The following is a 14,142-nucleotide window of genomic DNA, read 5'->3' as shown; positions in this document are numbered from 1 at the left end:
GTCCATATATTTATATTTACATGTAACTATTTATTTACAAAGTAAAGTTCGTGAATCGTCGGGAATAGTCAAAGGTCAAATGATTCCATATAAATGGTTCAAAGTTTTTGAGACTCCACATTACAGATTTTGCTTATCGTGTCGAAATCAAATAAGATTCAAGTTTAAATTTGGTCAGAATTTCTCGGGTCATCACAATGTACGGTAGGCGCGAATCCTAAAGATAGATCTATTGGGCATGACAAACCCCATCCTGACTATGGGATGCTTTAGTACTTCGAGGTTATTTTAAACACACCTGATATGGTGTACTTCAGAGGGTAAAACATAAACGTTAAGGCTTGTTACCGGGTGCCTACAACTTATAGAATACTTTTATACACTTGCGAGTGTACATATATTTATAAATGGAAATCTTGTGGTCTGTTAATATATTGAAATGATTGTTATGGTAAACCTATGAACTCACCAACCTTTTGGTTGACACTTTTAAGCATGTTTATTCTCAGGTATGAAAGAAATCTTCCGCTGTGCATTTGCTCATATTACATGGAGTCGTTCATGGCATATTTAAGTCAGTATCTCACAATGGAACCAAATGTTGAAGACTTCGTCCAGGAGGATTAGGACGGGTCCTCACATATATAGAACTTATAAAAAATATATAAAACACACCTCATTTTCTAGCCAACCACCGTCCTCTAATTTGAGAAGTCTTCCCCAAAATTCCAGTTTTAAATGGTAAGGAAAGCCTTTAATAATGCAATATCGCTCAACACTTTTACTTAAACTTTCTGATCGTCCGTTATTGTAATACTCAAGTGCCGTGCCTTCAACCAAAACATATCTTTTGTCCACATCCTAAAAAACCGGTGAGTATAAATAAATATTACAAATAATAATAATAAAAATTCTATAACCTTATAATTATTAACAACATAATGTAATAAGATACTTACTTCAACATTATCATTACCATCACAATTCAGGTAATTTTGATTTCTATCAACAACTTCAAATAATTGAGACAATGCTTCATCGGAAATACCAAAATCATCATCTTGTTGGCCAACATTAATATTACCATCATCATGGCCTTGAAGGCTAACGACAATTTTAGGATGGTCATCATTTTTCGAGTTTACTTTTTTTTTTTCTAGGGGGAGATGATTTAGTAGTAGGCGACCACGTTGTGGTCGGGTAAGCTATCTCCCAAAGTGCCTATTATGTATAAGCGAAAGCATGATGATCCTTGCTTCTATAATGAAAAAAGAATGATTCAAGTAGTCAAGCTTGATGTATAAAATACCTCAAAAAGCTCTGGGATGTTCCGAAATTTGGTAATTTGAGGCTTTAGATTCAGGTCATCGAAACGACGTTCAAATCTAGCAAGAACTTCTGCTTCACTTACCCCGTCTAGAAACAACATGGTACGCTTATAGTAATCATGTGATTTTTCAAGAGCCGTTGCCACCATTTCACTCGGTCTATACTCGCTCTACAATTGAAAATTAAAACAAAAATCAACATGTCACAATAGAAAAACACAATAAATAGAGATTAAGATGTAATTTAACTACATACATACGGATTTTACCTCCATGGACTTCATTTCCAACTCTACACACCGTACCCAACCAATGGCTTCCGTTTGTTTCCAATCAACAATTCGAGGACGCTCCAAGCATCGCTCCTTTATCGAATATTCACTTAGATACGGAAGCACTTCAAAAATCCATATCTATTTTTCGACATAAGCAAAATAATTTATTTAATTATCTATAATAATTTAAGTATGAGTAATTAATACTAAAACAATAATTAACCTTAAAAGCAGGGATGAAACCTTGAAGACCATACACTGGATTCTCAACAGGACGTTCAGGAAAAAATGTTACCGCACGTCTTGGACATTGAGAGAGCTGTTTAAAAGTGTGATGCCAAACATAGCTACCCCATGGAAAACTATTCCAGGCATCAAAATCCTCAACTAGTCTTAGTAACCCATCATCAACAACATAATTAGCATCAGATTCAATAAAACCGTGAACTAAAAGCAATAACAAACAAATTCGAACAACATCCAAATCTGTGTAATTGTGATGATGTTCGAAAGCATACAAAAGATGAGACCCAAGTACATATTGTTTTTTGTCCACAAATGTGAATACCCGAGTTCTTAAAGGTCCGCATCCTGTTCCAGATACTCTAGGCAATTTTTCAAATTCCAAACCAGTAATTAACATGAATTCCTTCGGGCCAAAAAACAGTTTCTTCCCCGCAACCTCAAAAATCAAGCCCTCCGTCTTATAATTAACATCAACTAAGTTGGAAATCATAAAATGTATCAACGAAGGTTCTCCGAATTTAGAGTCAGCCCACAAACAGCCCACAAAAATTATCCAAAACATGTCTCATTAAATATCTGCCGACATCTAAACCTATATAACCTAAATAACCTATTTATTTTACACACAATGTTGATCTTAGACTTTATTACAACATCCACATAATAGTATTTTCCCTAAAAAGAAAAAGATAAGAATTAATCTACAACTAAATATATACTATAATATTTACCATAAAATGTAGTTATAAGAAACTTACGATATTCTGTTTTGAAGTCATTGATCTATAAGTCGGTGCTTCAGCGACTTTACCTCATTTGTGCCTAAGGAACAAAATATTGTTAAAAATGTAAAGTAAGTCTATGAAGATATTAAAAGGAAATTGGGATAAAAGTAAAAATGGGTAAACTAGAAAATAACAAAACACGTGTAATTTGTTATGTATTTCTAGTTTCAGTTAAGATTTTTAAATTATGTAATTTTTAATTTCGGTAATTTAAGTTAATGTTCTTCGTGTTTACTTATTGAGTAATGTAATATTATTTTTAAACATCACTTTTATTCAACACACAAAAGGTTACATTTTTTAAACAAGAACTACATTAAACTGAAATACAACATAAGATCTTAAAACACAAGACAAACATCGATGAATTCAGTAGAGTTCATCAAAAAAACGACCATCTGTGTCGTACTCTGGAGCCACCGGTTCTTCTTTTTCTTCTTCGGCTGCTTCATCGATGTAATGCCAACCCAACGTTTCTTCATCTTTAAGAACCACATACAGAGTAATGCGGTTACCACGATCTTCAATGGTATCTTTTATCCCGTACCATTGATCATAGGTACGGAGATAGCTTGCCTCCATCTCATCATCATAATCGTCTTGAAAAAACAACACATCGGTGTATTCACACGGTACATTTGCCTTCAGAAAGGCTAGCAGATCGTCTAAACCAACGTCACAGATATCGATTCCTTCGAATGAAATTTTTTTGCCGGACTTGTAGACCTTCATATGATTACGGAAATCACCCCCGTAATGAACATCGTACGCAACAATCATAGGGGGAATTGTTTTCATTTTCACTGATCGGAAGTGTTTTACTTTGGAGTTGAGAAGTGAAGTCTGTGAAATGAATTGGGTTAGTGGGTGTATTTATAGGTGAAAAAGTATCCGTTTTTGAAAGAAAAAAAAATAACGGTTGGATTTTAAATCCGTTTATTTTTTAATTTTAAAAATTAAATTTGAAAATATTAATAATAAATTCAATAAAGCAATAAATAAAACAGAAAAATTAAAAATTAAATGCCACATCAGCTTTTCACTAACCCACACCACTAACCCACACCACCACTACTTCACTCAAACCACTCACACGTCCTAGTGATCAAAAAGCAACCCACGCCCCAACACACGCCCCCTACCGTTACGAATGGTCTAAGTAGTATGTTAGCTAGTACTAAGGGTTACTGAAAAGTTAGCGTTAAACTTCACCAATCTTCAAATGTGTTTGGTATCACATAACATCAAAACTTATACATAAACATTTAAGGACTCGTGCAGATTCAATTCTTACATAGTAAAAAAATGTATATATTCAATGCGAATCAGATCTACAATGAAACTCAGATCTATAATCCGCTATAATTCAATTCGTTCATCACTAACAATTAAACAACAATCATGTTTAAGACTATGAAAATAACAATAAAATTCATCAAAAAACAATCACTGAAATTTCAATATGAAACAAAAACTAAGAGATTATCAACATATACCTTTATTGGTGGTGATGGTTAACGATGGTGATGATGTAGGTAGTGTATGGTGGCGGTGGCGATGGAGAAGGTGAAGGTAGTTGCGGTGTATGAAACGAATTGAATGAAACGCTAACACAACTATCGGTGCATTGGGTAAAACAATCTCGAAATAATTAACATTCTCGCGATAATTGTTGTTTTCGAGAGGGTTTTCGCGACATTTGCAACCTGCTAGTCCGAGAAATGTTTTCGCAATGAACGTGATTTTCGAGAGTAAAATTACGCGATACGCGAGTCAGGTGTGCACGTGGCTCTTCTTCAATGGTTTAAAGCTGTTTTCGCGAGTCGCGAACGTTGACCCAGTTTTTTCGAGGAGTCAATGTCTAGTTGTGAAAAAAATGCTTTTGACAACGTTTATTTTTGAGAGAGATGGGCTTATTTGTCTATTTGGGTAATTTTCTCGCATATTAATCTATTGAAGTTTTAAGACAAAACGGGAGTAAAGGCATTCTGCTCTCAATGGCTTAATCTCAAAGACAATAAGTCAATAAGAGTGCAAAGTATATCAAACTCAAAGTTCCTAATTTTGGTTATCATATTACTCCAGAAGAATCTCACTCTAACATACATCCATCCTATATACGACATAATGAAACCCTAATAACATGTAAGTAATGTACGAACAATTAAACACATACGTACATGATATATTTTTACATTTATTTAATGCCTGAAGAGTTCGAATATGAGTGGATGAACTCTGTAGCAGCTCACGTACGAAACGAACGGCAGAATCAGCGGATACCTGTACTGTACTATTAAATTACACAAGTAATTCACTTATCAATCTAACATGGTGACCCTAAGTGCATTGTTCTCATTTTTGGGTTAAAGTTATTTTGCAGATTGTTGTAATGTCCTTTGATGGCCGAGATACAAGGAACTGAAGGACCAAAGCTGGATTTTTGATTCTAGAAGGGTTGCTGTGCAGAACTGATAGTCAAAGATTTGAAGCCCATTGGACTAAGTTATTATTTAATTTATTGGACTTATGATTTAAATTATTGGACTCTCCATTGTTGCCAGAAGCCCAAGTATGAAGAAAATAGCCCAACTTGAAGACATTATAAAAGGGAGCATTGAGATAATTTATTTAATTTATTCTAGTCTGTATCGATTTCCTTCTCTCTGGCAGTTTGTTTTCTCTCTAGCTTGTTCATCACATTAGGGTTGAGATTATTCTTCATCTTGAGGTTAATCTTTTGAGTTTGTTCACCTTGTGTGAACTGTCGTGTATCAGAGAGTGTTATACTGTGTATTTTTCTGTGAATTCTGTGGTTTGATTTCTGATTATTTGGTTAAACTCCTGTGATTGGAGTTATCAATTACTGTTTTCTTTATGGTATCAGAGCTTAGGTTGTGATACGATTCATTGGTGGTTGTGATTCTTCCTAATTTTCGCCATTAAAATTAGGGTTTTCTCACTTTGGGATTTTTCAAGTTAATTGAAAGATCTGGTTATTCTGTTACTGTGTTTGGGTTCGACAAATACTGTGGGACGTTTTTGGGGTCACGATCTGGTGATTTAAGGTGTTTGGTTGAACAAACCTTAATTTAGTGAAATTAGGGTTTCTTATAACCCTAATTTTGTGTTCTTCCGCTGTAATTCATCTGATAATCTTTTCTCTTGTACTCAAACGCACCCATTGTTGCCTGGCTAGTAGCCAGTCCATTAGGGTTTGTTATTCTTTTCCTTACAGGTAGCTGAACCCTGGATTTGTTGGGGTTTGTGTGCTACTTGCTATTATTTATTGCATGCTATTTGTTATTTGCTTGATGTTGGTATTGTTTGTGTGATTCTTGATCTTATCTGTATATCTTGTTGCATGTGTGTTTATCTTCTGCAAATATGAGTGATGCTGGTAGTACTAAGATTAGTGACCTTGAGTTTAATGGCCCTTTATATTTGGACCCAAGTGACACCTTTGGTGCCTCTTTAATAACACATAAGCTTAAAGGAACTGAAGGTGGGTAATACTGGTAATACAAATAATTCAATTAATAAGAAAAAGTATAGAAATCCACCTTTAAAGTGCACAAATTGTAACATGTTAGGCCATACTGTTGATAGATGTTATGAGTTAATAGGATACCCTCCAGGCTATATAAAGAAGCCATTCAATCAAGGGTCACCTAATTTAATAGCAATAACTGTGTTACTCACAAGAATTATGGTTGTAGTTCTTCTGTACAACTCAGTAGTGATCAAATTATGAAACTGTTAAGTCTGATTAAGGAGCAACCTGGAAGTGGAAATGTGAATGCCAATATGGCAGGTAACAGTTCTAATAATCACACTTTTTTCAATAACAATACTTTTTTCAATGAAAATTTTGAGATGTTCTTTTCTGAAAACAGTGTTCAAAATTCTGAAAGTGTGTCAAATGGTTGGATTATAGATTCAGGTGCAAATCAACACATGGTTTCTTCAAATGAAAAATTAATTAATGTTGTAGATGTGTCTGATTTAAATCTTACTGTAAATCATCCTAATGGTACTGCTGCAAAAATAAGACAAATGGGAAACTTAAAACTTTCTGATAAAATTGAACTCAATGATGTTTTGGTCATTCCTCAGTATTGTGTCAGTTTGTTGTCTGTTAATAAGCTAATTAGAGATAATAATCTTGTTGTTAGTTTTGATGAAAGTAAGTGTTACATTCATGACTTAGTGCAAAGAAAGTTGATGGGGACTGGTAGTGAATCTGGTGGATTATACTTCTTTGATGATTTGAATAAAAGTAAGATTATCACTTCAAATGTATCTGTTAACTCAAAGAAACAATTTAATATATGGCATTGTAGACTTGGTCATCCTTCTGACCAAGTCATGAATGTGCTAAGACAAAAGCTAAATTTAAAAATTACCCAAAGTAGTCCATGTGAGATGTGCCATAAGGCCAAATAGACTAGAGAGCTATTTCCATTAAGTGATCATAAAACTAGCAGAGTTGGTGAGTTAATACATCTAGATGTTTGGGGTCCTTATAAAATTAAAAGCAAATATGGTTTTAGATATTTTTTGACTATTGTTGATGATTTCTCAAGGGCTGTTTGGGTATATTTGCTTAAGTCTAAAGGTGATGTCTTTGAATATTTTGTAAACTTCTTTAATATGTTATTAACTCAATTTGAGAAACATATAAAAGTTATTAGAAGTGATAATGGAACTGAGTTTTTAAATAACAAGATGCATAATTTCACAAATAATAAAGGAATAATACACCAAACTTCTTGTGCTTATACTCCTCAGCAAAATGAGGTTGCTGAAAGGAAACATAGGCACCTTTTAAATGTAGCTAGGTCCCTTATGTTTCAGGGGGAATTCCTCTTTATCTTTGGTCTGAGTGTATATTAACTGCTACTTACTTGATTAACAGGCTACCTTCTGCTGTTCTGAATGGAAGTTGCCCCTATGAGTTGGTGTATGGTCACAGTCCAAATCTCTCCCACCTAAAATCATTTGGATGTCTTTGTTTTTCAACTGTTTTAAATGTTAGTGATAAATTTTCTTCAAGGTCTCAAAAATGTGTTTTTGTGGGTTACTCTAGTGTTCAAAAAGGTTATAATCTCTTTTCATTGGAAACAAAAGGTTTTTTAATTTCCAGATATGTAAAATTTTATGAACATATTTTTTCTTTCAAAATTGATTCTGTTTACAAAACTGTGTTTACTGAAGGTGAATTAAATCGCATAAACTTTTTTGATTCACCTTACTTTGATGAAAATGTTTTAGTGTCAAAAAGGGCTGAAAATGATTTAAATCCCAATGATGAAGGGAGAGACAGTCTTATGGATGATGGCAATCATACTTCAACAAATAAATCAATTGATTTAAATATTGATGATGTACCGCAACTTCAAAAGATGAGAATGATTACACTGTCCCTGAGGGTATTAATACAGAAACTGAACAAAATACTGATGAAACTATTTTTGAAAATATAACTGATTCTGTTGTAACAGAACCTGTTTTAAGAAGAACAAGTAGAAAAAGTAATTTACCATCTAAGTTAAAGGATTTTGTTCTTGATGGTAAAGTTAAATATGGTTTGAACAACTTTGTAAATTTTTCAAAACTTGGTTCTGAAAACTTTTGTTTTATTTCTAATATGACAAAAGACTGTGAACCTAAAACCTACAAAGAGGCTGCTCTCAATCAGAATTGAGTAAATGCCATGAATGAAGAAATGGAAGCATTAAATAGAAATGAAACATGGTATTTGACTGATTTACCAATAGGAAGAAAGCCAATAGGTTGTAAGTGGGTTTTTAGGATAAAACATAAATCAACAGGTGAAATAGATAGATACAAGGCCAGGTTAGTTGCTAAGGGTTTTAACCAAAGAGAAGGTTTAGACTTTGATGAAACTTTCAGTCCTGTTGTAAAAATGGTCACTGTCAGAGCACTTATCATTGTTGCATTTAGTAAAAACTGGCCATTATTTCAATTAGATGTTAATAATGTTTTTTTGTATGGTGACTTAGATGAAGATGTTTATATGACCTTACCTGAAGGGTATTTTAATAAAGATGACAAAAGAGTGTGCAAATTAGTTAAGTCTTTGTATGGCTTGAAACAAGCACCAAGAAAATTGAATGAAAAATTTTGTGATGCTCTTTATGAATATGGTATTGTTAAAAGTGTTAATGACTACTCCTTATTTGTTAAGTTTACAAATGATGCCTGCATTTATCTGTTAGTATATGTTGATGACATTGTTATTACTGGGAGTAGTTTAAAAGATATTCAAGATTGCAAAACTTATTTGAGCACAAAATTTAAAATAAAAACTTAGGAAATTTAGAATATTTTTTAGGAATTAAATTAATTGATAATGGTTGTGGTGTTTGTTTGTCACAAAGAAAGTACATTTTAGAGGTCATATCTGAATTTGGTATGTTAACTAGTAAACCTGCTGTAACACCAATGGAAAGTGGTATTGTTTTTGCTAATTCACATGAACATAGCAGGTCTGATTACTTGCTTGATAATATAAGTGAATATCAAAAACTAATAGGGAAGTTAATATACATAACTTTAACAAGACCCGATATTGCATACACTGTACATGTCTAAGTCAACACATGCATTCTCCTTTGACATTACATCTAAAAGCAGCTATGAGGGTTTTGAGATATTTAAAAGGAACTCCTGGTAAAGGTATTTTCATGAGCAAGTATGATAGGTATGATCTTTCTGCCTTTGTTGATTCAAATTATGGAAAATGCAGTTTTTCAAGAAAATCAGTAACAGGGTTTTGTGTGTTTCTTGGAAAATCTTTAATATCTTGGAAGTTAAAGAAACAATCAACTGTTTCAAGATCTTCAGCTGAAGCTGAGTATAGAGCCTTAGCTTCAGTAGCATGTGAAATAATATGGATTCTAAAAATTTTAAAAGATTTGAATGTAAAAACAAATCTACCAGTTAAAATTTTCTGTGATAATAAGTCTGCACTACAAATAGCAAAGAACCCCGTCTTTCATGAGAGAACAAAGCATTTTGAGATTGATTTACATTTTGTAAGAGAAAAAAATTGAAAAAGGTCTTATTCATACTCTACAAATTGATACTTCTGAAAACATTTCTGATATTCTTACAAAAGGTTTGACTGGTGAACAACATAAAGTGTTTTGTGAAAAATTAACATTGGTTGATAGTTACCATGTTTAGATTGTGGGGGAGTATTAAATTACACAAGTAATTCACTTATCAATCTAACATGGTGAACCTAAGTGCATTGTTCTCATTTCTGGGTTAAGGTTTGCAGATTGTTGTAATGTCCTTTGATAGCTGAGATACAAGGAACTGAAGGACCAAAGCTGGATTTTTGATTCTAGAAGGGTTGCTGTGCAGTTCTGATAGTCAAAGATTTAAAGCCCATTAGACTAAGTTATTATTTAATTTATTGGACTTATGATTTAAATTATTGAACTCTCCATTGTTGCCAGAAGCCCAAGTATGAAGAAAAGAGCCCAACTTGAAGACATTATAAAAGGGAGCATTGAGATAATTTATTTAATTTATTCTAGTCTGTATCGATTTCTTTCTCTCTGGCAGTTTGTTTTCTCTCTAGGTTGTTCATCACATTAGGGTTGAGATTATTCTTCATCTTGAGGTTAATCTTTTGAGTTTGTTCACCTTTTGTGAACTGTCGTGTATCAGAGAGTGGTATACTGTGTATTCTTTCTGTGAATTGTGTGGTTTGATTTCTGATTATTTGGTTAAACTCCTGTGATTGGAATTATCAATTACGGTTTTCTTTACGTACGATGCACATATTCTGGAACGTAAGTATGCCATGACTTCTCTAGCTGGCGATTCTCTGGTGTACCGTCGCCGGAATCAGGCGGTGAATTAACGGTAACGTTGTCAGTGATCATTTTTTCCATTCTGTCGGGAAAAAAAATATATTCAGTTCAATATTGAGTAGTACGGAAGATGGTTGCAGTTCGAATCTCTGGCTTGGTGTCCTTCAGGTGGGTTGGTGGGTTGCTGCAACAGGGTAAGGGTCAACATGTCCCTGCCGATTTACGACTTCGGGTTCATAAGCATCTTATCATAAGGGTTTTTTTTCAAGATTTAGCGGACCATGGAATCATTCCCTAATCTTCGGCACCCTTATCAGTGATAAATCCTCCAATGTTTTAATCTATTCTTTTTCAGATCGGAACGGAAAAGGTGTTCGAATTAATAAGAATGATAGTAATACGTCACGTCCGGATGAAAGAAATCAGAAGGGTGGTTCGAAGGTCAGTTAATTTGGTATTGCTCGGTTTCATACACACTCACATCGGTATATAGCACAAATTATTTGTTTAAACTAATGCATAAGGTAATTTTCTCATAAATTTATCGCATCAATTTTGTAATTTTTTTTCATTAAATATGTCGGATTCAGAGAATGTATTACATGTGAAGGTACTTTTGGTTAAATTTTATGTGTTAATTTTTTATAATACAATATGGTCATTCATATACGATTAATTCATGATTGTGTTTACTACAAAATTTTTTACAGGTATTTAGTCAATAAAAATATTTTTTGATTACAAACTGGTCATTCATATAGTTCGATCGTGTTTCATTGTGTTATATCGCACAATTGTGTGTGGTTTTTTTATGAATTGAGATTTTTTTTGTTTTGAAAATAGTATTTTTTTGGTAGTGGGTTTTCAAAATAGAAATCTTAAAAATCATTTTACAAAACTAGAAAAATCGGAGTTTAAAACTCAACGGTTTGAGTGAAACCGAAGTTTGAAACCCTGGTTTCACCCCTCATATTCATCATCACTAACCCACCATCAACCCTAAAAATGGTATAAAAAAAATCCAAATCGATCCAAAAACAGATCAAATTGATGATGGATCTAGGTTCCTTGATGTTTGCTCTAGCTATTTGAGCCCTCAATCAATCCAAAAACACAAATAAATTTCAGATTTGATTTTTTTTTCTTTTGGTCAACGAAAGTCAAACACAGATCCATTGATCAAATTGGAACGAGTAATGGATATTCAGTGGTTAAAAGTGATTTTCGATTGCTTAATAGATCATTTCTTTCAAGGTTTTGTTCAATAATCATCGACTGTAACAACCAAAATCTCGAGTTTGATTTTTGGTTCAAGTATTGGTGTGAAATCAAACACAGATCCACAAACCGGAGTTTCAAACTCCGGTTTTACTAGTTTTGTAAAATGATTTTTAAGATTTATAATTTTGAAAACCCACCACCAAAGAATACTATTTTCAAAAAAAAAAAAAAAAAAATAAATCATAAACTAACTATTAGAACATTGATTAGTGTTTACGCAGATCCAATTCTTCAAGGTCATTATCACGATCTTAATTCGAAACCCATGCCATTAATTCATGTAGGGCTGTTCGATTTTGATTACATAACCCGATTATACTAATTTATATCATCTTCTTTCAGAATCAAGAGCATTGGTACAATTTTTATTGGAACAAAGTTCGATCTCTTGAGTCCGTCTTGATTTACTCTTTATTTAATCTGCTTCAAGGAAATGTATGTATTAGTATATTTTAATTATATTCAATCTATAATTTTAAAATTATTATTTTTTTAAATCGTAATCAATAATTTGTCAACTATTGGGAAAAGTTCGTCCAATGTATGCTACCTAATTGAAAACACGATTGACTTTGTTTTACTTATTAATCGTCTACTTTGAGTTTCACTGTTTTTGAATTGATTATAAGTTGATGGAATCATGAGTTTTTGTACAATGCATATTAACTGATTGGGGACATAATGAAAACTGAGTTATAAGTGTTTGATAACGTTCATTTTTTTTACTGAAATTTATTTGCAGCTTCAAAGTTTTTGTTTATAAAATTTTGAGGTTATTGGTATTTTATGGTTGTATCCTATTTGTGTGGGTTATTAACCTCATTATCTTTGTTGTATTGTCTTATGTGCAGATTTTAAAAAATCACACATGGTAAGGACATGCATTTTTTTGGATATGTGAGTTAAAGATCTAATTGATGTTTTTGGCAACTTCAAAGTTATTTTTGACATGCATTTTACAAAATCACACATGGTACGAGGAGTGATGGTGATAAAGGCCAGTCGTCGTCTGTTTCCTCTAGGCAGGTTGCTACTAGATCTTACATGAGGCATTGTAATGACGGGGCATCTGCGTCTATAAATAACAGTGTTTCGTGCTATAGTGTTGATTATAGCCCTTACGTTGCTTGTTAAGAATTGATAATGCGGAAATATAAATTTGTTTATTGATAATGTATTGAGTATTAAGTTGAGAACTAAGATGATAAAATGAAAAAAATAAAAGAGAGCAAAATGCTTTAAGGACTACATTTTTGAATAGATTAGATTGATTGGTTGTCTTTTACAATTGACAAAGCTAATCTACTTATACTACTTTGCCTCAAACGGCTAATTCTAAAGGGTATTTTTATTTGGACAAAAATTTTTTCTAATTGGACATTGTGCCAACAATCATTAGCAAATTGTTAATGATTGTTGGCATTTGATTGATATGATAGGTAGATAGATGACATATTAATATTAATATGTAATATTAATATTAATATATAGTATAATAATAATGTAATAATTATAAAATCATAGTTATTACTAGTATATAAATTTAAATAATAAAAACACACATTTGATTATTAATAAAAACTAATAATATATCATATGATAAACTTTAATTAAATTTAGTACAACAATAAAACAATTAATCACTTATATCACCGCCAAAACCAGTTTTACGAGGGGAAAACTGGGTAAATTGTTGTAAGCGTGACATATAAATTGTTTTCCATGTAACTGCAGAATCACTAATGTTGCTTTCATGCCAAAAAGGGGTAGTTGGAGGCATTGGGTAATCACCTTGTAATTCCACCGCGACAAAATGCATACCATTATTTACGTGGACAATTGTAACAACTCTGTGATGTTGAAACTCTTCTGGACCATTCCATAATGGGAAAAAAGTTGTACTTTCTCGCATGCTTAAACAGTGGAAGATTACTCCAAACTTATTGGCAATCAGTATACCAGCGTAGGGCATTTTCATCCAGTATCTTGGTGGACAAGGCGACCCAACAAATTCAAGAGATTCTAACAAGGAATCGGCTTCAATGTCAAACATGTTTTTGTAGATAGAAAAATTGTTGTATAGCTCTTCTTTCATTTGGTATCGAATATTCTCATAATATTCTTCAAAAAAATCCTAGAGAAACAGCTACTGCCCGGTATTCATAATTTATAATTAATTGAATATTAATATTAAATATAATAATAATAATAAATGTAACTACACCATGTTATTACGTCGGGTTATAATCGGGTTATAATAATTTAATAGAAGTAAATAAATGGGGGATGATTCTCACACACACTTTTTTGATCCTCACACACCAATTTAAAGAAATGGAGTATTATTAGAAGAGTAAAAGGTTAAAATAGGTGTGTG

The 14,142-nt window shown here is 32.6% G+C and overlaps 1 protein-coding gene across 1 annotated transcript; it reads right to left on the bottom strand.

Moving 5' to 3' along the window:
* Positions 1-13,401: 13,401 nt before the first annotated feature.
* Positions 13,402-13,860, bottom strand: LOC139894477 (uncharacterized). Its single transcript, XM_071877800.1, has one exon. It carries the CDS (start codon positions 13,858-13,860, stop codon positions 13,402-13,404), a length of 459 nt encoding a protein of 152 aa, XP_071733901.1.
* Between the last annotated feature and the right edge of the window lie 282 nt (positions 13,861-14,142).

This window comes from Rutidosis leptorrhynchoides, chromosome 1 (assembly GCF_046630445.1).
Source record: "Rutidosis leptorrhynchoides isolate AG116_Rl617_1_P2 chromosome 1, CSIRO_AGI_Rlap_v1, whole genome shotgun sequence".
Taxonomy (NCBI): Eukaryota; Viridiplantae; Streptophyta; class Magnoliopsida; order Asterales; family Asteraceae; genus Rutidosis; species Rutidosis leptorrhynchoides.
The sequence above is the reverse complement of the archived record's forward strand: the minus strand, read 5'-3'. Positions and strand labels throughout refer to the sequence as shown.

Bases quoted from the DNA above. Each gene is read 5' to 3' on its own strand.
- LOC139894477 (XM_071877800.1), bottom strand. From the start codon at position 13,860: ATGAAAGAAGAGCTATACAACAATTTTTCTATCTACAAAAACATGTTT.